General features: G+C 35.7%; 1 protein-coding gene across 2 annotated transcripts; it reads right to left on the minus strand.

Moving 5' to 3' along the window:
- Positions 1–3590: 3590 nt before the first annotated feature.
- Positions 3591–27620, minus strand: LOC306866162 (E3 ubiquitin-protein ligase listerin-like). 2 transcript variants are annotated; one of them, XM_079411228.1, is made up of 31 exons: positions 27524–27620; positions 26925–27131; positions 24961–25059; positions 24390–24620; positions 24214–24266; positions 23832–24012; positions 23305–23478; positions 22807–22997; positions 22011–22158; positions 21209–21937; positions 20374–20415; positions 20068–20257; positions 18984–19223; positions 16995–17148; positions 16704–16851; positions 15865–16063; positions 15223–15382; positions 14963–15067; positions 14385–14527; positions 14142–14277; positions 13032–13176; positions 12527–12740; positions 11246–11483; positions 9713–9793; positions 8559–8745; positions 8108–8279; positions 7250–7470; positions 6963–7157; positions 5672–5839; positions 5094–5184; positions 3591–4100 (listed from the first exon to the last, which is right to left on the minus strand). In XM_079411228.1, the coding sequence occupies exons 1-30, from the start codon at positions 27563–27565 to the stop codon at positions 5122–5124; spliced, it is 5256 nt and encodes a 1751-aa protein (XP_079267354.1). In that variant the 5' UTR covers positions 27566–27620; the 3' UTR covers positions 3591–4100; positions 5094–5121. The 2 variants fall into 2 exon arrangements, with proteins under 2 accessions (XP_079267354.1, XP_079267353.1); XM_079411227.1 differs by lacking the exon at positions 3591–4100 and having other exon boundaries at positions 4199–5184; positions 27524–27618.
- Positions 27621–27629: the final 9 nt, after the last annotated feature.

Consider the following 27629-nt stretch of genomic DNA (forward strand, 5'->3'; position numbering starts at 1 on the left):
TTAAATACAATATACAAGAACCTGAGTATGTTACGTTTTATTTTATTCCTGGAAGTTCAGCTACTATATCTATCTATCTATCTATCTATCTATTGTATTTTCTTTCTATCATCCATCCATCCATCCGTCTGTCTATCCATCTATCCCAATATCTACCTACCTATATCCATTTTTCTATTGTTCTGTCATTCTATCTATATGTTGTTCTATCATTCCATTGTTCTATCATTCTATTGTTCTGTTGTATTTTCTTTCTATCATCCATCCATCCATCAATGCGTCTATCCATTTATCCCAATATCTACCAACCCATCCTTCTATTGTTGTTCTATCTATCCATCCATTCATCCCAATATCTACCTACATACAGTGGTGTGAAAAAGTGTTGGCCCCCTTCCTGATTTTTTTTATTTTATTGCATGTTTGTCACACTTTAATGTTTCAGATCAAACAAATTTAAATATTAATCAAAGATAACACAAGTAAACACAACATGCAATTTTTAAATTAAGGGTTTTTTTATGAAGGGAAAACAAAATCCAAACCCACATGGCCCTGTGTGATCAGGACCTGGAAGACTTGCTGTGATAAATGGAACCATGAATTCAGCTGTCTACCAAAAAATCCTGAAGGACAATGTCCGACCATCTGTTCGTGATCTCAAGCTGAAGCGAACTTGGGTTCTGCAGCAGGACAATGATCCAAAACACACCAGCAAATCCACCTCTGAATGGCTGAAGAAAAACAAAATGAAGACTTTGGAGTGGCCTAATCAAAGTCCTGACCTGAATCCTATTGAGATGCTGTGGCATGTCTGTCCGTCTATCCATCCATCCCAATATCTACATACAGTGCCTTGCGAAAGTATTCATACCCCTTCATTTTTTTTCGTTTTATGTTGCTGCCTTATCTTAAACTACTTTAAATTACTTTTTTTCCAGATCAATCTACACTCCATACACTATAATGTTAAAGCAAAAAAAATAATTATAATAAAAAAAGTAACATCTTTTTTAACATCTTTGCAAATTTATTAAAAATAACAATTCCATTGCATAAGTACTCATACCCTTATCTGGGACAGTTGGAATTTAGCTCAGGAGTATTCATATTGCTTGTAGGTGTTACTAGACTTTGAGTGAAGATAACCTGTGGCAAATTCAATTCAATGGGTATGATTTGGAAAGGCATGCGCATCTTAATAAAAAGTCCAACAGCTGATAATGCATATCAGAGCAAAAACCAAGCCCTGGAGTTAAAGGAACAGTCTGTAGAGCTCAGAAACAGGTTTGTGTCAAGCCACACATCTGGGGAAGAGTTCAGAAAAAAATTCTGCTTCATTGAAGGGTCACAGAAGCATGTAGTCTCTGTTACCCTTAAATGGAAGACGTTTGAAACAACCAGGATTCTTCCTAGAGCTGGCTTCTTGGCCAAACTGAGCAAATTGATGGAGAAGGGCTTTGGTTAGAGTGGTGACGAAGAACCTGATGGTCACTCCATGATTGTATATGCAGATAGAAGAAATCTACAGAAGGACAAACACCACTGCAACACTCCATCGATCTTGGCTTTATGGCAGAGTGGCAAGACTCAAACCTCTCTTCAGTAGACAAATGAAAACACACTAAAAATTTGCAAAAAAAGCACCCAAAGGACCCTCAGACTGTGAGAAATAATATTATCTGGTCTGATGAACCTCTTTGAAGGAAAGCAGGCACTTCTCATCACATGTAGAGTACCATCCCAAAAGTAAAGTGTGCTGGTAGCAGCCTCATGCTGTGGGGATGTTTTTCAGCGGCAGGGACTGAGGACTCGAGTAGAAGGAAAGCTCAATACAGCAAAATATAGAGATAGCCTTAATGAAAACCCAGTCCAGAGCATTCAGAACCTCAGACGGGCAGAAGCCTTACCTTCCAACAGGACAATGGACCTAAACACACAGCAAGAGTGGCTTATACACAACTCTGTGAATGTCCTTGAGTGGCCCAGCCAGAGCCTGAGCTTAAACCCAATCAAATATTTCTGGAGAAACCTGAAAATGTACGTCTGCCCCATCCAACCTGACAGAGCTTGAGAGGTGAAGAGGTGAGGAGAAGTATAGCAGATAATTGCCAAATGCTGATGAGCAAAGCTTGTCGCATTAAACAAAAAAAGACTTGAGGCTGTAAAGGTGCTTCAGCTAAATATTTAGTTAGAATACTTATGCAATGTACTTATTTCTGTTTTTTTATTTGTAATTTACAAAGTTGTGACAATTCTGTTTTTGCTTTGTCAATATGTTGTATGGAGTGTAGACTGATGTAGAAAAAAACTAATTTAAAGCAGTTAACATAAGGCAGCAACATAAAATGTGAAAAAAATGAAGGGGTATGAATATTTTCGCAAAGCACTGTATCCATCCTTCTACCTATCTATCTATCTGTCTGTCATTATCTATCTATCTATCTATCTATCTATCTATCCTCATTTTTCACTGAGACATTTTTTCTGATGGCTTTGGTTTGATATTTTCTTAGAGCAATAACCCTTCTCTTGACACTGAGCGAACTGTATAAAACATCTCTGAAGATGGATTTTAAAAAGCATCAAATCCAATGTCAAACATGCACAGACACCATCCAATGCTGCCACCTAGTGGTTCACATAAATCTGTAGCTGCCTTGTGGAAATTTCAGCCGTGAGTTCAACACTTGAAGCTTATGAACAATGATAGGCCAGTTTTTAAGGCATCGAGGTTGTAAAACACCGCATCGGCTCAGAGCACTCCAGTGAATACATGTGTCATGTTTAATTACCCAATGACTTCCAAACAAGCATGTAATGAAAACAAAGCCTCCATTTGACGCCAGTAAGACAGACCTGAGACCTGAGAACCACTGCCATTTTGGCGCCAGCAGCCACCGTCTAATTGGTCCCGCTTCCAAGAACTAGCAGCTACGGGGTTAGCATTTTACAGTAACACTGAAATTGCTATTGGCATCCTGGGCATAATAAATCCAATAAAGGGCTTTTGAGAAAGAAAATCAAGGGAGGTTGTTGTGACAGTGCTCATTATACGTGTGAACTGCAAAACTTTCCCTGCAAAATCTAGAATGTTGACCTTTTCTCTTCTTCATCTCACTCTTTTTCCTGCTGATTCTCTCTGACACATCGTTATTAAGGCAGTCCTACTAGCACGGGAAAGTGACGAAAACGTATGCACTTCCTCGCGTCATATATATACTGAGCCTTCCGACAATCCCGTCTCCCCGGTGCTCATTGTAGTCTTTACCGCTATTGATTTTTATCATAGATAAGGCGGCTAAATCTCCCCAAGAGCTCTAAATCCTTCCTCGCTTCACCCAGAAGCATTAGCTTCCTCTGCATGCAACAGAAAATGATCTTTTCTTTCTGGTTTTGGGGGACCTCTGCTCCATCCTCTCTCAGGAGATAAGCCTCAGTCACGCCGTATAGGGCAACAGATACAGACAACAACACAGAATGAGGATGACTTCTAGGAATGAGTGCAGGCTTTGCATTTGAGAAATACATGCAAATACTTGTGTCATTATTATGCACATGGATATAATGATATGCACACACATATACATAATGTGCTAGTATTTTTCTAAATATTTTATTATACTGTTATTACACTGTAATAACTGTGTAATTACATTGTAATGCATGTGTATTAAGCATGTCCCTGCTAATAAACCCATCTCCGTAGTCGTGTTTGACAACATAATATGTAAACCACTAGGTCACACCAATTGTGTAGGGGAAACCATAGCCATATGGGATTGAAGATCAAAGGCTTTTCCTGTTTCACTACTTACATAAGCTTCAATAACATGAACAAGTTTAAAATTTAAACATGGCTAGAGGAGACACATGGTTTTGTTCATATTTGTTTCAGGTAGTGTTCTGCATCATGCAATACATGTGGCTCTTCAATGGGAACGTCTATTAAATATTAATAGCCGAGCAACAGATGGATTAGATGTGCTTTGATCACCAACCTTTTTTGGCCTCTGAAATTATTCTCCAATGCATGTCTTCCCTGCTTAAATGCAAACGGCAGCTTACCTTGCAGCTTCAATAGATAAGCTACCGTGACTCTGAGGAACAGACACAAATGCACAGATAATGTGACACACTGTCAATCTGATTGACAGATGCAAATTACGTAAAATGATGTATGATAAACAGTGAGGCTGAAAGTATGATAAACATCTGTATTTCAGGACCACAGAATGTGTCATGTTACACAATCCATGACAACTAAAGATCAAAGCAAACAGATATTTCTGCTGTATACAGCATTGTGTCATATTATACAGAATATCATCAAGCTGAGGTTAAAAGCCAAAACCATTATTTCTATACAGGTCATCCATGTGGTCCCACATTTATCACATCAGCAGAAACTATGAACAGTTAAGATTTATTTGTGAATGGGAAATGTATGGGAAATGGGAAATTTTGGGAATGAAATGGGAAATGTTTTTGTGATCATCCATGTCATCTCAAACCTGTATACAGATACATTTTGTTTAAAACAAAAAGAGAACAACCTAAGTTGTGTGCCATTCCTTTCACTAAGCTACCATATGACTTTATTTATTGCATCTTGTACTATACTTACTTTTTTATTCATACTGACTGTTTTTGTTGTTGTTGTTTTTTTGGGAGGTGGGGGGGGGGGGGGGGGCTTGACAAATATGTTGAGGAAAATAGTGTCAATATCTTTCAAAATTCTGTGTTCCATAAAAAAATAATTATAATAATAACATGAAACAGGTTTGGAATGACATGAGTAAATAATGACAAAATGTTGATTTCTGGTGAACTATTCCTTTAAGGCCATGAATGCGCAGACTTGTTCAGCCTTTATTGTCCTGTCAAGCTGTCTTTAATCCAGTCTGGGTATTGTTTTCTGGAATTCCAGCTGTTTGTTCATTTTGTTATTTGTGACAGGTGTTGTTGGGTGCATCGTCAGATTCAGAAACTAAAAGGCCACTGTAAATTGCAGCACTGCAAAAATCGTATGCACAAACAAACAAACAGAACACTTCTTTCCGAGTCAGCTGTTTGCCGAGGACGTCATTCACCTATTATTTGTGTCCATGGAGACAGAGCTTAGAAGAATGTCTCTCGGCACAGAGGACATGTGGATTTGTTGCTAGATGTGAACCATTTATACTGTGAAATGAAAAGAAATGGAAACAAGCGGTCAGCGAGGAACGAGAAGCGTTCGAGATCATTCAAGGTGGCACATTTTGCTGATTCTGAAATATCTGCAGATTGAGAACTTCACTGCAGATGGGAAATGATAAAATTTTCCATTTCATTTTTCAAAAGTGCACTGGTGACCTTCTATAGGATTTTAAACCTATGATTTGAAAGGGATGCAATCGTACTACCAATTAAAAACATTAAAACTCAAAATGAAATCAAAATTTGAGTTTATTAAATTTTTTAATACTATTGAATAACCTGTTTCACACAAATACTTCAGACTACAGAAGTAAAATGAGTGCCATGTTAACCTTAAACTGCAGATATTATAGACAGTGATGTAAATTTGTAAAATAACAAAAGCTCAAAAGTACACTTTCAATTCTCAAAAAAACCTTCATCTAAAAATAACTATGATGGAACAGCAAAAGATTGTGCATGTGGCACTCACCAGACAGGCAGAGTGGAACTTCTTTTTGCAGGTACGGCAGGCTTTCTTTGGCAGCGAGTAATTGGATCCGTGAATGACAGAGAAGCAGATCATACAGTCCTCCACCCCCTCAAAACGCTTGTCAACATTGTTCTTCCACAGCGACAGACCTTCCAGAATACTACCATTCTACCAAACATGAAAATATTATCTAAATTAGTCTGGCCATTTTCAGTTATTCATATTATTTAAAAAAAAAATAATTCACGTTTAACCGTTTCTTTAATAAACCAGTCCAAGTGGTCACCGGACAATTCCAACATAAACAGACGAGACAACATTAACATCAGTCCCAAAAAGTTTTCAAATCTAAAAAAAAAAAAAAAAAGTATGAATACCACTGCATTATATTAAAAAAAGAAAATCAAACCCAGAAACCCAGTAGCACTTTTTAACAACAGAGATCACATTTCATATCTCTAATTCCACTATTATTATTCAAAATCACTAAGAATGACTTTAGGATTTTGGTTAAAGCAACAATGGCCCAAAAATGAAGTTAGTTCTGACAAAAACTCTTGCATCATTTGTTTCCAGATGGCACTTGGTTTGATTATTATTATTTTTTTTTTCATCTAATACAATAAAATTCATTTTTATGTGGCTTAAATGTCCAAATACTTTATATTTAGTTTCTCTATAACAACACTACCTTGTATTATGCCTTGTATTACGTGTTTTAGAGTCAGGTTAAAGATTTCCAAAAACAAGTTTTGAAATTAGGAAACTGAAAATATAATTTGGCATGAAGCAAAAATATTTAGAGAAAAAAAAATATATATAATGATTTTTTTTTAAGAATGTAAAACTTTTTCAGCAAGGATGAAAATTAAAATTACATTACTAATTACATTACATTAATTTTATTTCAAATAAATGCTGCTCTTTTAAAGTTCTTATGCATCAAAGAATCCTAAAAAATATATATCACACTATCAACAAAAATATGAAGCAAAAATGTTTTCATCACTGATAATAAGAAATGTTTCTCGAGCAGCAAATCAGCATATTAGAATGCATACTGAAAAGTCATGTGACACTGAAGACTGGATTAATGATGCTGAAAATTTTAAAGTTTTAACATCACAGGAATACATTTTAAAATATATTGAAACAGAGAAGAGTTATTTTCATTTGAGATGTTCAAGCTTACAGACCACAAACTTTTGAACAGTAGTGTATAGTTTTAACTAAATGTTAATAACTAAATGTCATTGCATTTATCGACTGAGAATATTTCTACTTCCTGTACCTGGTGTGTAAGGTACGTGCTGAGCTGAAGCATCCAATTGCGCCACTGCTGAACAGCCACGCCCACTCTCCGCCCACTCTCCACTGAGATAGATCCGAGCGGATAATTCTGAGGCAGCTGAATCACCAGCTCTATGAAGATATCATCGACAGAGTAAGTCGCAATCACCTCCCGCGTGGCAGACCGTGCTTTTACCTGGGCAAAAAAAACAAACATCCCATTATAATGCAATAAACCACTTAAGCACAGAGCACTTTATTTCACTTAAACTTTCCACCAGGGCTCACCATCATGTTCTCAAAAGTCTGGGTGCTGGACTGTACAGAGGCAATCTCCTGCACAGACAAAACGCCGCTGACGTACTTGCTGGTGAATTTATCCACCGTGCTAAAGACACGTTTCTCTTGGCTGTTCCACCACAGACGCACCATTGCTGGCAAGTCCTTCAATGCACCATAGTACACAGAGCAGGCCAGATGGGGAACCTCAAACTGCAGACCTTCAGTTTCTAGAAAACACACACACACTTACACAGCTGATCTCAGATAAGAGAGTAATACATAAATGTTACAAATCATTGCTTGTCAACTGATGAGCCACAGATCTGTTTTGATCAGGTAACACAGGTAGCAGACTGTGTTGTTATTGATGAATAAAACGAACTATTCAAACTCCGTAATTTCCATAAAGTTTTAAAAACTAAAATGAAGCTTTAATAAAATGTAAACATTAGATGAAAAACAATTAGAAATGCTGCCTTGACTACTAACTGAAACAAGTTTAAAGTAATAAATAATAGAAATATTTTAAAAACTAATAAAAAACAATTACAATAAACATAAAATTGATAAAACTTTAAAATAAAAAGAAAACTGGCAAGGAAAAAAACTAATGCTAAATGCAAAGAACAAAATACATCCAAAAACATAATTGTTTAGTTTGACACTAAACACATGATTATTTTTTTTGTAAAAATTACTAATAATATTGCATATTGTTGGGTAGTTGTAGTTTGTGATAGCGTATAAACATTCAGTGATACGTTTATTAAATTTTAACACTTTTTACAATAAATAATTTTGGTAGTGTTGATTCATATGGTAAAACTAGTTGAGAATCACAGTTCTAAATATTCTGCAACATACTCTGTGGGGAGAGAGACAAACTCTCGGTGAAGAAGGTTTTGGGTTCTTTGTTTGAGGGTTCTGCTGGCTGTCCAGGCACTGATGGGTTCTCTGGCATCAAGCGGAACAGGTGGAGCAGGAGTTTATGAAGATAACGAGACTTTTTCAGATGTAGAGAGTATTGAGCTCGCAGCTGAAAAACAAAAACAGACATTCTCGCTACGTAAAAGACATGTCATGTTGCTTGCATTACATAAAAGTACTTTGGCTTTTTTTTTTGCTTTCACTCAAAATCATAAAGAGCTGTGGAGATGAAAGCTGTGACATTATCACTCAATATTTCTGTCACAATGAGACGGACACATCTGACAGACCATTTAACCTCTAGAATGTCTCTGTTAAACGTCTATCAAAAAGGATGAGACAATGATTGACAGCTTTCCAGAGCATTATGACTTTTTTTTTTACTTACATTAGATGAAGAAGCCTTGAAGAAAGTGAAGAGGAGTTTCCAGGCCAGAAGATATCCCAGAATGAAGCAGTGCTCCATACTGAGGGGTTGCACCACTGCAAACTCACCCACTTGCACACCACCTAGAATATTCTCCAGGAGCTCTTCTGTGGCAGAAAGGATGCTCATCAATGCTGCTGGAGGAGACCTAAAGGAAGTGCATACAGTAAGTCATCTAGATACCATAAAACCTGGTGGCCCCAGAAAAAAATAATAATAAATGATTAAATAAATAACATAAAATAAATATTAAATATTGAACAGATATTTTAAATATTAACATTTTAAATAACAAAAACAGTTAATTAAAAGTAAATAATACAACAATTAAATACTGGATCCTCTAGATTTAATGGGTGCCATCAGAAACAGCTCATAAAAGCATACAACAAAGTAATAAAAGCATAACAATAATCAAAAAGTAATCCACACGACGCCTGTCCATTAACGTCTTGTGAAGTGGCATTATTTTAATAAATAATAATTATATATATATATATATATATATATATATATATATATATATATATATATATATATATATATATATATATATATATATATATATATATATTAAATATATATATATATATATATATATATATATATATATATATTAAATATTAACCATTACAAATATATTTTAAATAACAATTTAAACTGATATTTTAAATATCAAAAATCGTTAAATATGAGTAAAAACAATAATTAAATAATGAAAAAAAATTGTTAAATAGTAAATGAATAAGAAAATATTAAAAAATATGAATAACTTAATGAAAACAGTAAACGGACATTCCCAGAATCACTGTTAGATCACATATGATATAGAAATTATATGAATAAATTTATATAATTTTTTCCCCAATTTATGCTATTGTCAGTGTATATCAGGGTGTTTTGTGTTATTTGCATAATGTTTTTTGCATTACTCTAGTTATTTTACATTGTAGATAATACAACAGTTAATTAAATAAATAAATACAGAAAAATACAAACACAAACAAAGATGGATGGATGAAAAACAAATCTAACCAAATGGAATCTTTTTAGCATTAAAGTCCAAAGACTTTTAAGTGCCAGTGTGTGTGAAAGTGTGTTTTTGTGTGTCTTACAAGCATGGTTCTTCTCCATCTTCAGCGTCAGATTTAGCGCTGGCACTCTCACTGTCACTCTCTGGCAACAAAGGCATCACCCTGTAAGACACAAGCACATCACTCACATTTCTCCCGAGACGATTCCACGTCAGCACTGAAGCTCATTCAAAGGCTTGTAATGGACATCGCACTACAACAACAGCACAGAGGAGACATCAGGTAACCTTGTGGAATATAAAACTGTTTCTCTCCCAGAGGCTTGTGCTCTCAATGAAGCATATTTAATTAAACCCAAAGCGGAACGCATTGTGGATTAAACTTCTTCCATACAATATGACCTTAAGGCTATGCAAAAACCGGCCATCCCTTGGAGTATTCATTTCAATTACATTTACAATTATGTTCTAGACAGATACTTTCCTACCGAAGCAACTTACAGGAAAGTCCATTACAGCGTTTCTGCAGACGCTGCAGAACAGGTAGAAAACAAATGTCTAGGTGGCAAGACACATGCTGACTTCTTAATGCGGTATTCCACACTTTGCATTTTATTTTTCCCCACAAGTTCAATTATAATGTTAAACAAGTTTTCCTGCACCACAAACAGTTGTAATTTAGTTTAGTATAACTGTTTTCTGCCCTTTCACTGACTTTTTAGTATTAAAAAGGTTGCTTTTGCTACTGTATCTTTAAAACTTTGTTGTGAATTTGCTTATGGTTGCTGATCATGTGACAGGACATCTAGAGTATATCTACATTATGCTAAACTTTGGGAAAAGTTCTCACATAAAATAAAATTTGCTGAAAATTTGGAGATTTCCAAATTTTGAGATTTGGAGAAATTTCAACAGATTTGGGGAAATTTTAAATTACATTGCTTGCTCACCATTGGATTCTCTAGTCTAGACTGAATGGGTGCCGTCAGAAAGAAAGTGCAAACATCTGATAAAAGCATGACAATAATCCATAACTAATCTACGTGTTGCTAGTCCATCAATTAACATCTTGTGAAGTGAAAAGCTGCATGTTCGTAAGTAATTTCTGGCTAAAATACAAGTTCTCTATACATAATATTGCTTTTTCCATTGAAAAATTCATCTCGTCTGAATCAGGAGAGAAATATACTCAGATCAAGCACTATTTACATGCAAAAACCATTCTAAACTATCAGTGGATTTTGATGTGAGATGACAACAAGGGACATATTTTTTTCACTGGAGGATGTGTTATTATGGATTATGGAATGCCATACATTAATGATGGATTTATTACAAACACAAAGCTTTTCACTTCTTAACACCTTAATTGATGGACTGGAGTGAATTATTGTGATGTTTTTATCAGATGTTTGGATTCTCATCCTGTCGGCACCCATTCATTGCAGAGGATCCATTGGTGAGCAAGTGATCTTATGCTAAAATTTCAACAAATTTTCATTTTTAGGTAACTATTGCTTCAAAACAGTAAGTTTTCCATTGTAAGACCCATTTAAATGTCTACTGTGTGGAGTTAGAGTTAAGTAAACGTTAAGGAAAGCAAGAGAGTCTGTACTTGTGTAGGATGTGGTAGACTGCGAGCTGTAACGGCCGGGCTTTGAAGAGCAGCAGGGGTGAGAGGGTATTCAGCAGGGTCTGGAGGGGTTCTGGCAGACTGCTCCTCTGGTCAGCTACGAACCGAGGAGGGAGTTTATTCTGTGTGAGCAGCTCCACAGGGATATAGGTAAGAGCCTCCCCCACTGCCCTCAATGCCGGCAGGGGGAACAAAGGGTCATCCGGCTCTGTAAAGTCCACTGAGACAAAAGTTTGACATTTCAGTAGTCTGTTAACCACCAGACATCATGTTTCCATTAAACATCAGAAGTATAAATGATACAAGTAGTATAAAAAGTATTTCTAGGTTAATACTAAGGATGAGTCATAATGCATACTGGGCAAATATTTGATGACTAAGTTTGAATGGTTTGTAGATATAGCTTTTTTGGTTGTTTTGTTTAGTGATGGAGCTTTAATTACACTATAAATCTGTTTGCAATTTTTTGCAATACTACTGTAAAAAAACAATTGTTTCATCACGTTATATGCAATTTTACTGTGTAATACTGTAAAATAATATATTTATAAAAATGTGTACAATTTATTGTTAAAAACCGTAAAAGAGCATTCCCAGTAGTCACTGCATGACATTATGTATAATTTTATAATTACATTTTATTATTTGAAATATTTTTATACTTTTTTTGTTCTCATTAAGGTGTTTTGTTATTTAGCTCATGTTTACTGCATTATTTTAGTGCTGCTGTGTATTACCCTTTTGGCATTTTGTCTTTGTGTGTATGACCCTGTTCTGCCCATGTTTTATGGAAAGGCCTGGCTTTCTATTTTACCACCTGTATTATGGTGGTTATCAATACATTTTAAGGTAAAAAGCAGATTTCAGAAGTTCAGGTTGAGATAATCATTTAATCATTAATAAAAAAAAATTATGTGAATTTCTAGTGATTTTTTCTTTAGTATCAATTCAGTATATTAGAATGATTTCTGAAGGATTATGTGAAACTGAAGACTGGAAATTCAGCTTTATCGCATTAATAAATTACATTTTAAAATATATTAAGATAGAAAACAGTTAACAATTTTAAATTGTAATATTTCACAATATTACTTGTATTTTTGATAAAACAAATGCAGCCTCGATGAGCATAAAAGACATCTTTCAAAACCATTAACTGACCGCAAACTTTTGAACAGCAGTGTAGATATATAGAAAAAATAAATAAATAAAAAATCATTAAACCACAAACTAAACTTAAAGGTTCTTGTTAAGGCGACTCACCAGGGATCTTAATAAGCAGTGGGAGCAGAAGGTTGTGAATTCCCTCCAAAAAGAACTCCTTCCACTCTGAGTTCAGCTCTGGAGGAAGCTGATCCACCACACCAGCAGGAGGCGATGTGAAAAACTCACTCAACCTTACAATAAGCTCACAGTTTGCACACACAAACAGCTGCACCCAAGGATTCCAGAACATGCTGCTGTTCTCACTGGCGGTCTGTGAAAAACACACAATTACATGTTGCGCTGATTAAAAATTACATTCGCTTAGATCGTCGTCTGTATGCAGCACAGTTCTCAAGAGTAGGTGTGATTATTTATAAGATCAGCCATATGTGTAAAGCACCTCAGATCTCATTTACACCTGGTGTTAAAATAAGATCTATTCAAAATGCAGATTTGATTGTGCACTGGGGTGGAAATTTCTGGAAAGGACAGGGAAAGTGTCGCTGTGAGCCTGTCTACTGCATACAAACAGTGTAAATGAAGATGGAGAGAGAGATCTCACCTCAAGCCATGCCAGCATTGAGCAGAGCAGGAGATCCCAATGAGTATTTCCCAAGACTGTAGGAGAATGATCCACCATCCAGCACAGGAAACGCATCATTTCTACTGCCAGTAAGAGCCCTGCGGTAGAGACTTTTCCAAGGTCACTGCAAATGGACACAAAGTTACCTGAATGAATATTAAATATATTTAATTAAATTAAACTGTATTTAAACTATTTTATTTATTTTTCATTTAATTTTATTTAAAATATATATATTTAAAAGATACAGTAAAGAGAGAATAAAAAAAACAAACAGTTTTTGTTCATTTTTCTTTTTTTCAGCATTGAAACATTTTGAAATTTTAAGAAAATGTTTATATATTGTTAGGCATCATGCTAGCTATAATTATTTTGTCTTAATTACTGATTTTATATTTTAAAATGTTTTATTCCAAAAATATAGTAAAGATGGGATAGGAAAAATATTTTGATAATTTTCTACCGTGCGACTCCACCGGGCAGGGACACCGGCAAGGGATAGTAGTAGCTTTTTATTTAATTTTTTCATTGATATGTTTATTATTGAAATGTTGTTGGTATATGCATGTGTTAATTTTATTTAATTTATTTTCTTAAATATGTGGGTAGATAGTATTTATAGAGTTGTAACTTTTTAGTTTTAGTTACTTTTTCTTATTTGTAAGTCGCTTTGGACAAAAGCGTCTGCTAAATGACAAAAGTAAAAGTAAAGTAATTTTTCTGTTTTTCTGCATTCATGTTTTTGTTATGAATGAATTTTGGGCTAAATATTTATATGCTGTTAAGTATTATTTCAAGTTGCATCACGTTCTTGATGCATTTAGCATTGTTATGATAGCTATTATTTTTATATGTATATGTGTGTGTGCGTGCGTGTATATATATATATATCTTGAGATATTTTAAATAGTTAACAAATTTTAAACATTTTATGTATTTTTAGTTTACTATTGGAAAGCTACAAAGAAGAGGGCAAATAAAAACCTGCATCACCCACTTGAGCATCACGGCCACAGCTCTGACATAAACATGACTGCCACTGCCATCTTCCTCATTACAGAGATACACATAGCGGAGACACAGTCTCACCTGTTGAAGAGGAACCACTCCTCTCTACTGTTCCTCCATTCGGCAATCGTGGCTATGACAGCCAACAAGATTTCATCCTCCACATCCGTGTCGGCCTGAAGACAGCAGAGCAGCACAGCCAGACAGCCCCGCACACCTACACACACAACATTATTCTTTCACATCACTTAAGTGAGTGAGATCGGTGCTACTCAGCCTATATGACTCATCGTGTGCGGTGTGTGTATATGATTTGAATCTCACTATGGATGCAGTCCTGCTCTCTGTCCTGCCAGTTAAGGAGCTCTGCGACACACAAGGCGATGAGGGATTCTCTCTCTTCACTGGCTAGAAATGGACACAGCACCTGCACTGTGCTCACGCTGTGTTCTGAGAGGGGAAAGAAACTGACAAACAAAAAAAGCCACCGAATTAGCAGGAACGTCACAACCACCTTGCTGGCTAGGCTGACATTTCTGCTAAAGATTTCTATTTCAACTAAATAAAAGAAGTATTAAAAAAAATTATTAAAATGTACAAAATCAACATTAATTAGCTTTTTAGAATTCTGAAGGATCATGTGACGCTAAAAAATAGGTTAATGACTACTGAAAATTCTAAAATATATTTAAATAAAAAAAAACTATTTTAATTATTATAATCACAATATTATGGTTTTTACTGTATTTGTAATCAAATAAATGCAGCCTTGGTGAGCATAAGAGTTCTTTCAAAAACACAAAAAAAAATCTTACTGACCCAGAATGGTGGTGTATGTTAGCATTTGTTGTGTGTGTGTGTGTGTGTGTGTGTGTGTGTGTGTGTTTTGATGAATGTCTTACTTTTCTACATTGCCGTATAAGGCCTTGATGTGGCTTGGTTCCATTTTACTGTTCTGCATGTATTTTGCCAGAGCTAGTGACCAGAGGGAGCCCTCTTCTTGTGACCTGTGATTAAAAAGGATAAAACGGTCTATGAATTATGCTGATTAAAACAAAACAAAAAGACATTTATATATAGGCTAAGCCATTACTATTGAAAATGCATGTTTTGAGAATAAATAAATAAAAAATAAAAATAAAAATCACATGAATGAGTTGACCTTGTGAAAAGTGTGTCTAACAGAGTAGTTTGGATCAGGCTGTTGTTGTGGATTATCTGCTCTAAACTCCAGGTCTGCAACAGTTTGTGATATTCAGACACCATGGGTGGTGAAAGCTCCATTTCTTCACACCACTGAAGTCCATAGAAAATCTCTGAAACTACATTAATACAAGTATTGGTGACACTTTATTTTAACTCTATAAAGCCTACTTCTTCATATTTGATACACATTTGATAAGCCCCTAAATCAACACGTTAAAAAATAGTTTTGTAGCAATTAAAAGGCAATTTAGTATAATTCAAAAAATGTCCATCTTCAGATCTTGATACATGATATTTCATTGCATTATATGTTTGTCGCCAATAAAAACTACAGAGCTTTGATCATAAAACTAGCATTTAAATCTTAGTAAGACATATTGGGAGATATAAAGTGGCAACTGATATTTGTATGCATTTCATGAACATTTTACACTGTTATAAAGATTGATTCACATTACACGCTATCAGAATATGTCCTCCTCTAAAAAATCTCTACATTATCCTTTCAGAATGTGTAATGCATGAGCAAAAATTATTTAAAAAATATTATTTTACAAGCTCACTGCAACCAAAAGCTAGATGAATGAATGAGTCTCACCTATGTGTTTGAGATCAGGAATTTCAAAGAAGTCTGCCTCCACCTGCTGGTCATCAGGTGAAGATGCAGTGAAGATGATTCTGCCCAGTAATGCACTTACACACAGGTGTGCAGGCAGCTGGTTAGTTGAAAAAAAGTCCATGCAGGGGTATTCACCAGTGACTCTGAGATGACCACACAGTAGAGCGTGTTTCACCCACTGCAGAGATGAACAAATATAATTAATTAAAATGACATTCTTTACCATTTTAAAGGGATAGTTCACCCAAAAATGAAAATTCTGTAATTTATTACTCACAGTCATGTCGTTCCAAACCCATAAGACCTTCATTCATCTTTAGAACACAAATTGAGATTTTTGATGAGAGTTTTCAGACCCTCCATAGACAGTAATAGAACAACTACGTTCAAGGCCCAGAATCGTTAAAATAGTCCAAGTGGTCCAACCGTAATTTTATGAAGCTACGAGAATACGCTTTATAAAATCTTAAGTTGTGTTAAAAGATGAATGAATGTACTATGGGTTTGGAACAACATGAGGGTGAGTAATTAATGACAGAATTTTCATTTTTGGGTGAACTATCCCTTTAAGGAAGTACCTTCTTTATGAAGTGAAGTGACATTCAGCCAAGTATGGTGACCCATACTCGGAATTCGTGCTCTGCATTTAACCCATCCAACGTGCACACACACAGCAGTGAACACACACACACCGTGAACACACACCCGGAGCAGTATATTTATACCATTTTAACAAAATATTAAACCAATGGTTCCTCCCAAAATCCTTTGCCGGCTTGTTTGGCCTGTGTGAATGTCATTTGTGACTGGCTGAGTACCTGAGGCGGCAGGGCCCGTCTAATGCAACTCCATTCCTCTTCAGTAGGAGTAAGACAGCAGATAAACTGAGACAGGAGACAGCTGGTCTTCTGGGCTGAGGCGATGGTCTGAGCCAGACTTTCCACAGCCTGCACCAGAACCTTCAGACTGACATTAATAACAGAGGAGATTGAGACAAGTTCCCAAACAATTCTTTCAGCTATCCAGACTTTAAAAAAATAAATAAATAAAGTAACAGTATTCGGAGAAAGCACATTTATCAAAGGCCATTAGATGAGTCATTTTGAGACCTTTTGACTGTCAGTGGCATGGTGAGCATCTGACTTTTAACCCAGAGTGCAATGTTGTGGAGGAGGGTGCCCTTTGTGACCCCTGCACCCAGGTTAGTGATCAGTGATTGAATGCCAGCAGTGTAGGCGTGCTGCAGCTTCAGGAGAAGAGCATCTGCCGGGAAAAACCAGACATGCATTTAAAAGCAATACACACAGTTGAGGAGACTTTATTTGTGGTGTAATATTGAAAGAAATTGAGAATCACATTCTACATAGACCACTGTTTGAACTTCTTGATGGTTTGGAGTAGTGTTGTCAAAAATATCGATATTTCGATAAATATCGATACTGAAATATCTGAACGGTACCAATATTCATTTCCCGAAGTATCGATACACCGATACTAGCCGAGCTGTCACTTTCACTTCTCTCCAAAGGCGCATGGACCAGCACCACACGTGACCGCACTCGTCTCCTTCGCTCTGGTTAAATAGCAAAAGTGAAGTGAATAGAAAGATGACTGCTCTGGTTGTTAAAGAACATCTGTAGGAATATATGATCTCCGCGATGCAGAGAACGCGCACGGAATCCAGTCATAAACACGGAATTTACAGTTTAACGCGGAATGTCACGGAATTTGTCAAAGTTTGGATGAATTAATCAAAAGTAGGTCATTACACTTAAATCAAATCGCGATATGGACTAGTATCTGTAAATATTAAGCTGCAAAAGTGGATTTAAATATGAATCCTGCATGTTCTGCGCGTCTCTGTGTGAATGTGCTGCACGTGCGGTTTTGTTTACTAATGTGGCGCTCGCGGTGATTTCAGCGTCTGCCGTCTCAATGAGGACATAAATACATCAATATCTCCAGAACTGATCTGAAAGGCACTTTACGAGCATTTTACCATTTAATTTGAGTAAAACTAGCTTCATATCATACACACACAGAACTTTAAAAGTATTCACGGCAACCCGTCAAAATAAAAGTTCGGTTTAACAGCCTATTAAAGACCGTGTGCCAGAAATAGGCTATATTACTATTATTTAGTAGAATGTACATAATACTACTACTTACTACTACTGTTAATTTTTTTAAAGAAATAATCACAAAATATTTTAATTTTAATAGTAAATCCCCTTCATTTGCCAAAAATGTAAATGTTTAATTTCATTAATTCAAATATAAATTAATTAAAATTGTTTTATGCCTTCATCTGATATCCAGTAAAATTTAAATACACAACACAGAATTTCTGAGGGGGAAAACACATTGAATAAGGCTACTGTAAGAATAAATAAAAATTGTTTGTATGCATTCAAATAATAGACATGCTAAAACACAGAATTTGGTAACAATAAAACATAAGGTGAGAAAAAAATAAAACATTTCATACGGCCCTAAACGTGTCATTTTTGTTACACTTTTAATAAATTAAATGTTAAATTGTATAATTTTCATGATTTTAATGAATTAGACATGCTTTTAGATTAATAGCATTTAATTTGACCATTAAAAAAAAAAAGAGTCCAGAAAAATTAAAACGGAAAAAAACGGAATCCAGAAAAATTTAAATGGAAAAAATTGAATGTAGAAAAAATAAAACGGAATTTGGGGAAAAATAAAACGGATTTCATAGGGCCCTATATCTGGAAATATTTTGGTTATGAAGCAAATGAGAATATCAACAAATAGAACTTTGGATTTTAATTAGTACATGTATTAGTAAACGTTAGTTTCAATTAACATTTAACTAAGATTAATAAAAGATTAATAAATAAATCAACAAATGCAGTACCTCAAGACATTTTTTTGTTCATGTAAAATATACCGCATGTTCTCGACTTGTTACATTTATCTTTAAATTAAAAAAATTACCCCCTTAATATTGTGGCAGTTTTTTTCTCCGTGGTATCGAAAATGGTATCGAGTATCGATATTTTTCAAGGTATCGTATCGAAGTTAGAAATTCCAGTATCGTGACAACACTAGTTTGGAGTCTGTACCTGAGAGGTGAGGGGAGATTTGGTCCTGTGCACGAAGCTGGAAAACGGTCATAAGCAGCTCCTCGGCAGACGCCAGCAGCAGGCAGCCCTTAACTGAAGAAAAGAAGGTGGCAGACACATCAGAGATGAAAGTGACCAGCGGCTCCATGTTCCCAGCGTCTGACATGCCCTTTGCTTCTGACAGGGTGGCGTGAAGCTTGTCAATGATTTGCTTGACATAGGCCTTGCCGATGAGCGGCTCTGCAGAGAGAAGAAAGGGTGAAACAGCATTATTTCCTTTAAGCCAACCACTCACTAAGTCATTTGCAACACACAATAATACTCCCATAATAACTCCTATAATGAGACATTCAGTATCATTCAAACGCATTGGGTCTGTAAGATTTTTTGTTTGTTTGTTTGTTTTGTTGAAGGAACTTAAAACAAATTTTTTTTTAGCAAAAACGCATTAAATTGATCAAAAGTGACAGCAAAGGCATTTATATTGTTACAAAGATTTATATTTCAAATAAATGCTGTTCTTTTGCACTTTATTTTCACCCTGAAAAAAAAATGCATCGCAGTTTCCAAAACAAATATTAAGCAGCACAACTGATTTCAACATTCATAATAACAGGAAATGTTTATCAAGTGTCAAAACAGCTCATTAAATTTATTTCTGAAGGATCATGTGACACTGAAAACTGGAGTAATGGCTTTTGAAAATTCATCTTTATGATCACAGGAAGAAGTTACATTTTAAATATATTATAATAGCAAACAGTTATTTTAAATTGCAATAACATTTCACAATATTTTAGCTTTTTGTTTTTTGATCAAATAAATGCAGCCTTGGTAAAAAAAATTTGGAAGAAATCAAGGATTCCACATGCTTCACTGTGATATTTTTTGATAAGCCAGTATTGCTGTCACTCATAATTTTTTTCACAATTTTTCTACCAAGGACTTCCTGTTGAGGAATTTTGGTATTTTATTCCATTAACAATGTGTGTTTTATGAAAGTAAATAGGTCAGTTTTGTCTGAAACTGCAATATGCAAGACATCAGATGGTAGTTTTTGAGTAGTGATGGCATGCAGACTTGCCATTATTGTGCTGCTGTGACAAAGCAAGGCTGATGAGAGGCCAGCCATGTGCATAATGGGATGATGAAGAAGGGGATCCACGCAGACCCATCACACACAGATCTCCAGCCAGACCCACCAACCTCTCCCCTAACACTGGACCCCTCAGCCAGCCAATACACACATCCAAACAGACAGGATCTGCACAGGCCTGGTGTCATGAAAGTGTTAAGAGAAGATTTTGTTAACTCATATTTCTTCAGTATAAAACATTGTAAAAAGATAAATGTAACCTAACTGAAAAGATCGCTTAATAAAAACAGGTACCTTTTCAATAAGCTGAAGAGTCACACTCCAATTCAAATCCCTCTGTTTTAAAGAGACAAATAAATTATTATTGATATTACTGGTTTGTAAATCAGAGAAAATGTCTTTTGATACACAGATGTGAAGTACAAATAGTTGGAAAATGTAACATTTCATTAAAAACATTCAAAAGGTTTGGGGTTGGTAAGATTTTTTCATGTTTTTGAAAAAAATATTTCATGCTCACCAAGACCGCATTTATTTGATCAAAAATACAGCAAAAACAGTAATGTTGTGAAATATTATTCAAATTTAAAATAACTTTTCTGTCTGAATATATTTTCAAATGTAATTTATTTATGACTACAAAGCTGAATTTCCAGTCTTCAACATCGCATCCTACTATGCTGATTTACTGCTCAAGAAACATTTACTATCATTATCAATGTTGAAAACAGTTGTGCTGTATTTATACTTTAGTATGTTTTGAATAGCAAATACATTTATATTGTTACAAAAGGTTTGTTACTTTTGATCAATATAGCACATCCTTGGTGAATAAAAGTATTAATTAAAAAATAAAAATCTTACGGTTCCAAAACAAAACCATATATATTATTTTATCAATGCTTTTGTGAAGATGTCGAAAAAAAATATCACATTATTATTTGTAATAAATATAATTCTTTCCTGAAGACCGGTGTGTTATTGTGCTGATGTTGTCACTGACACTTTGTGTCATGCCTAATGATACCCTTTAAACATGGTAAATACACTGAAATACAGCATCTTGTGTGCTATCGCATTAATATATCCCTGTGGCATCCCAATCCCCCGAACCATGTGGGTCACTTACACTGATGTGGTTGAGGATCAGTGTCTTATCATCATTGGAGCTGCAGCACTTCAGGGAACTAAAAACCATGTCAACCAGGAAGTCAGTGTCCTTCCTGTCGTCTTGTTTTAACCATACAGTGACTCTTTGTAGGAGAAAGTGGACAGCTGCATTCTCAGCGAGTGGCCTGAGCTCTGGCCCCATTTCAGGCTTCATTTCCTCCGGCCTCAGCAGCACCTGGAACACCTGAGGACTTGGGAACGCCCCGAGCAGCTGAGACAAAAAGCGCAGGTGCCTTTCCGACTCACGTTCGCTCACGTATACCATGTTGAGCTCCGCCAGCTGGCACACCAAATCCAGCAGGTGTCCATTTCTCAAGGGACAATGCTGCTCCTCGACCGCTGAAGTTTCCCTGGGAGGTTCCTCTCCTTGGCCTCTTTCTTCCTTGTCCGTGAAGCAAATTTTCACAGTTTTCTTGGTCTGTTTTCTGGCACAGTTCGGGCTATGCATAATCTGCAGGAGCAATGCAATGCCCTCCAGGGCGGTTAGCTTGGCTTCTTCACAGTCTACGTAAGTTGTGCACAGGTGACACAGACCCTCCCAGAAATCTGACAGCAGTCTTTGAAAGGTGGGAGCCTCTTTCCCAACTGCCCGCTTTTCCCAGGACAGCAGCATATCTGAGACCTGAGGGAACAGAGGACCCGTCTGCAGCGATGGATTTCCCAGAGCTCTGTCAATCAACGGCAGGAGCTGTGAAGAGAGAGTTCAATGCATGAGATATTAACAGATTTAGAGGGAGACCTTTTCATTGTGATCTACAGACCTGTTCTGAGATCAGCATGTTCTGGATGTCTCTCTGCTCCTGCTCATCTCCAGCATTCTGTAGGATGATAAACCGAAGGCACTCCATTGTGGCAAAAATAATGGCTGCACTCTCTGAGGGACTGGATGTGGCACGATCACTCGACAACCTAGACCAAACAGACCAGAATAAAGGAAAACATCAATTAAAAATGCAAATATACACTACCAGTAAAAAGTCTGGAATAATTATGATTTTTAAAATACTATTAAAGAAGTTATCTTATGCTCACCAAGGGTACATGCATTTCATCCAAAACAGAGTATTACTACAATATACAATAACAATTTTTACAATATTACAGTTTTACTGTCTTTTTGATCAAATACATGCAGCCTTGGTGAGCATGTAGTCAAACACATGTATTCTAAATTATTATGCAGTATCAAGACTTTGAAATGATAAAACTGCCTGTTTAATTCTAACAGTCATGGAAGTATGTAAAATGGTTATGTTAAACTAAATTATTACCAAATTATTACATTTGGGATATATATTGTATTTAACACAATATAAGACAAACACACGCACACACACACACACACACACACACATATGCTTATACATATATACATAAAAATTAATAATTTTTTTCCCTCATATATAATGTTTATAATTTTTGAGGGGGAAAAAAAACATATGAAATTAGTAGAAATATATAGTAGAAGTAATATAGCAAATTTAAAAAGGCGAATCTGCTGCAGGTACGTGACTATAGGATGAATGACTATATGAATAATGATATGGCATCATTTACCCCTGTATGACAGATGTGAGGAATGTCCTAGAGAACTCCAGGTTGGGCTGTGTGACCTCTGCTGGCAGTTTGCTTATAAACGGGAGCAGGTTTGGATGCAAAGATGTTGCAAGACCTCGACCTCCTTCTTTAAGAAGCACCCAGAGCTTCGGCATCACACCTTTCCTGGCACTGACATGCATCCAGCAGTTCTGCACAGAGTTCCCATGAGGACAGTCATTCTGAATCACTGCTGACAACAGATAGCTACAATGTGCAATAACATTTCTATTAGACTGCATATTTTGAAATATTAAACTGCAAAATTATTATTTTAAATTGTAATAATATGTCTTAAAATGTCATTTAATTTTTATGATGGTAAAGTTGAATTTTCAGCATCATTACTAAAATATGCATATTTGCTGCACAAAAGAAAAAAAAACTTACTTACCCCAAACTATTAAACAGTAATGTATTTTTATTACATCTGTGTAAAAAAAAAAAAATCAGTCTCACATCAACGCAGGACAGAATATGGAGGACCGCCTCCCACAGAGGGGGCAGCACCACCGGGTCTGTGTCGTCGATTGACAGCAGCACAGCAGAACATGCTCGGGCCGCTTCTGCCTCGATCAGTTGGGGTGTGTGCGCACACATGGTACCAATCAGCTCAAAGAACGCCCCTCGAATCTAGAAAATAAAACAGACAACTTTGAATGATATTAAAACACCTGATGTGAATCATCAAGAAAACAGCTAACAAACAGTACCAAACACATTGTGAATAATTCACTGAAATCTTTACATCTACCAGTTTTTTAATAATATGACATCTTACACCAAACCCTAGTCATTTTTTCTGTTCTCAATAAAAGCAAAATAGACTAACATCTCTATTTTAATATTTCCATTTTAATAACAATTCAGAGCACATTTAATATTTAATATACAGCTAGTTTGAAGAGGATTTTAATGTGGGAGTAAATGATCTTAAATTCAGACTAGAAAAGTTGCTTGTCGTGGTAACATCTGGTTAGGCTCACCTGTGGGGTCTTGTGTTTGCTGTACTTCCAGAATTTTCCCTGTGTGATGAGTTGGGTCAGTTGCTCTTTTAGCAGCTCTCTGTCCTGCTTGGGTAAAATGCTCAGCAGTCGCTTCAGAGCCAGCAAAGTGCTGGTCAACAGACGGATGTACTTAGCCTCTCGTTCCTCCTCTGGCACACTCCTGAACAAAAATAAAACAAAATAAATTATTTAAAAAATATATTATACACATAAACTACTACTATTATTAATCAGGCACACACTGTATATGTCACAAAATATAATAATGTGACCAAGTAAAGCAAAACCAATATATATATATACACACACAAGTATATATAATGTCACTATTAGGTTATTTTTGTACATATCATACACTTACTGAGGGTCACTGAGAGTGTCAGCTGTTTCTTTCAGCAAATTGTCTTGGAGAACCTGAGAATCACAGAGATTTTTTGTTTGTTTGTTTTACTTTAGCTGAGCAATGTGAAGCTGCATCAAACATGCTGCAGTATGTAATTTTTTCTCACTAGTATGAGCTTATAAGCTTTTTCTTACAGTCAGGACTTCATCTTTACAGAAGCTGATGGCCTCTGGTTGTTTATTCAGGGGAAATGCAGCCTGGAAAGCAGCGCTGGCAGCCGAGGCAGCAGGAGAGTATGTGTCACACTGAGAGATGAGCCAGTGACCCATGATGCTCTTCAGGTAGGGGGCCAGATTCCTCTTCACTTTTAAAACCAGCTGCTCAAAGGCCTGCTGTGTGGCCTCTCGCACACGGCGATCGTGGTCCTGATGAAAAAATATTATATATTAAACCAACCTTTTATTTACACTAATACACAACTAAATTAAATATTCAAATTCCACTAAATTAAACATTTACATCTTTTTGCTGCCTCTATGTAAATTGGGGTCCACATACTGTATCCACTAGAGAAAACTCAGTTTTGCCTGTTTCTTATTTAACAAAAAATCTTTCATTAAAAATTATATAATCAATATTACAATTTGAATAAAATGTTAAACTGAAAAATATACATTTATAAATGTAAATTATATACAAGATAAAATGATAAATATATCAATAAATAATATACAAATAATGATAGGGTTGACATTCTTCCCTTACCATTGATATTCGGCAATATATCCGAGGCCAGTATGGAAGGACACCTTTTACAACATCAGGCTGTCGCTCTTGACACATTGCTCCAAATTCTTGTACTGCCTGAAATACACATTAACTAGCATTTATGAGTCATTCAATTACGGAGTCAGTTAAATTAAATGTTTTGTAATTGTATATATGCAACAGAGGGGCATTGCACAAAAGCAAGATAAGGGATTAAGCTGGGATTTTCCAGTTATCCTGGTTGAATTTAGCCCAGACACAGTTGCATGAAAGAAGGCTAAATTATGTTAGCATGGAGATTTATTCTTTGCTAACAACCAGGCTAAGCTGAGCTCCTCTAACTCTGACCAATAGGAAAGCATCGATATTACCGTTGACTCTCTCACATACAATTAGTTTATTATTAGTCCAAAAATAAAAGCATACAGAAAATACACCTTAAATAATCAAATAAATAAAAATAGGCTACAACCAACTGTATTTAATGTATTGTGCCCAAAATGTAGGCTAATGAGCTTTTTTAAGATATATGAAAACATTTTAACACAGTTGCTACTTGTGCATTCAGTTGATCAGCAGTTTCTAGCCATGCAGCCTTTCTCTGATTTTATGACAGCTGTAACTTTTATGGTTATTTGAACATTAAAACATTACAATCTAAATTTGCTCTTTAAAGTATTAAATCATTAAAAACACGAAATCAAAAGTTAAAATCACTGAATTAAAAATGAAAATAAAAAAATAGAACTAGATTTTAACTGATAAGAGGAACACACATTTAACTCATTTGAGCTAGTATGGCTGTATTAGCCAGCTTACATTTGGTTTACAGTTACTGCCATAAAAATACCATTATATGTAGGATTAAAATTATACATGTCACATTTAATGTCCAACAACAAATATTTTATCAGAATGTATATTTTATTCTGGATTCTTGCGCTATTATTCTATTCTGCTCCTTCTGTGTAGCGTGCATGCGTGCAGCAGCGCTCGTTCGCTCGCATAAGCCTCGCCCACTTCTGACAGCAAAATGGATATATTTGCATGACTTTCTAACATTTACAGATGAAAAATATACCCGTAATGTGTCAGTTATGTACAGAGGAAAACACAATGTCTCAAATGCATTAAATAGCACAAATATTCGCTGTTTGCGATGGTGGATCGATTTGATCCATGATTGATATTAAGGGCTGTTTAAGAATAAGCGTGCACGTCACATTATCCTGACTCTCTGAACTTGGATCGAATTAGTCAAATTACGTGAACTTGAATTGTCCTTTATGAAACCGCTTTAGTCTCGATTGATTTGTTAGGTTATTTCAAGTCAGGTTTTGGACTTTAATCCACGCTTTTCTGTCTTTTATGAAACAGCCCTCAGGATTGTAATATTGGGTTTATTTACAAATACTGTAGTTCTAATAAATGATTACATTTGCAATATACCTTATACACAGTATCCATTATATTCAATCATACTATCACATGCTGTAATAGTATTAAGTGGCAGATTTCTGAGTGTTTGGAGCTAAAAAGTCAAAGTTATTAACTTGAACGGTGCCTGTAAGTAACAAAAGTAAACACCACTGTGTAAAACAAGATACACATGAATATACTCAAAGATTGTTTTTATTTAACAGGTTTGATTGACACCTACCCTACATACATCTAAGAATCAGTTAAATGTGTGTATGTATGCATGTCTATACATCTATCTATATATATTTATTTATTTATTTTCCTTAAACTTTTTTTAGACAGAAGCAAACAGAAAAGACAAGAATCCAGGAACTCCATATGCCTCTACAACTGTTACAATCCTTAAGAAAATAAGTGTGGAGATCAAGAACGACTGTGATAATTCTTAGTGATCCACTTTTTAAAAAATTTACTCATCCCTTTTGAAACATTTGCCCACTAGGTAACGCTGACTTCCAATCAATCACAGCAAATGATACCTTCAATTTTGTGACTGCATCTCTCTTGGACAGCTTCCGAAGAACCATGCGGAAGTCTGCATCCACTAGATTGTCTATCTCCTCTGCCCCCTGTACTGCAGGTACATATCCTGGATCACTGGAGGTGGAAACACCGAATCCCACAAACACCGGTACAACACCACTTTCCCTTGCCAACAGATCAGCAGCTCTGCCACTGCTGGATGGCTGAAAGACAGAAAACACAGGGCTCTCATTACACATTCATCACCATTTCATATCTAGATGATTATAGTCAGGTTACAAAACTAATGCACTTTCTGTCTGATTACACTATAAACACGTCACGTCAGGACTCTAAGAACACAGGTTTGCATAACAGACACGATAGAAAAAATGCTTGTTATATCAAATGTTTCATAAACACTTTTCTTTCATACAATAAGTGACAGGAAGTACATAATACCACCAATCTGTTGTAGTGAGCTATCCATGTGAGCTGTCATAGTTCACGACACTGACCAGTTGTACAGTCAGCCACTCTGACTTTTGATAATATTTTACCGTTTTGGCTGGTAGCTAGAAATCGTTAATAATCGAATAACTCTTATTTGTCTTACGCGAACATTTCCTTTCGTTCTCTGTTTATTTTTGCCACCCATTCTTGTGTCTGCTGAGCGTCTGCTTCCTTTCCGACTCGAGTCACACTAGGCGCGCGGTTATGAT

Source organism: Barbus barbus (assembly GCF_936440315.1).
Source record: "Barbus barbus genome assembly, chromosome: 47".
In the NCBI taxonomy this organism is placed as follows: domain Eukaryota; kingdom Metazoa; phylum Chordata; class Actinopteri; order Cypriniformes; family Cyprinidae; genus Barbus; species Barbus barbus.

Bases quoted from the DNA above. Each gene is read 5' to 3' on its own strand.
- LOC306866162 (XM_079411228.1), bottom strand. From the start codon at position 27,565: ATGGGTGGCAAAAATAAACAGAGAACGAAAGGAAATGTTCGC. The intron at 14,278-14,384 runs GTGAGATTCAAA...TTGTGTGTGTAG, and splicing joins AGAGCAGGACTGCATCCATA to GTGTGCGGGGCTGTCTGGCT. The intron at 8,746-9,712 runs GTAAGACACACA...CACTTCCTTTAG, and splicing joins GATGGAGAAGAACCATGCTT to GTCTCCTCCAGCAGCATTGA.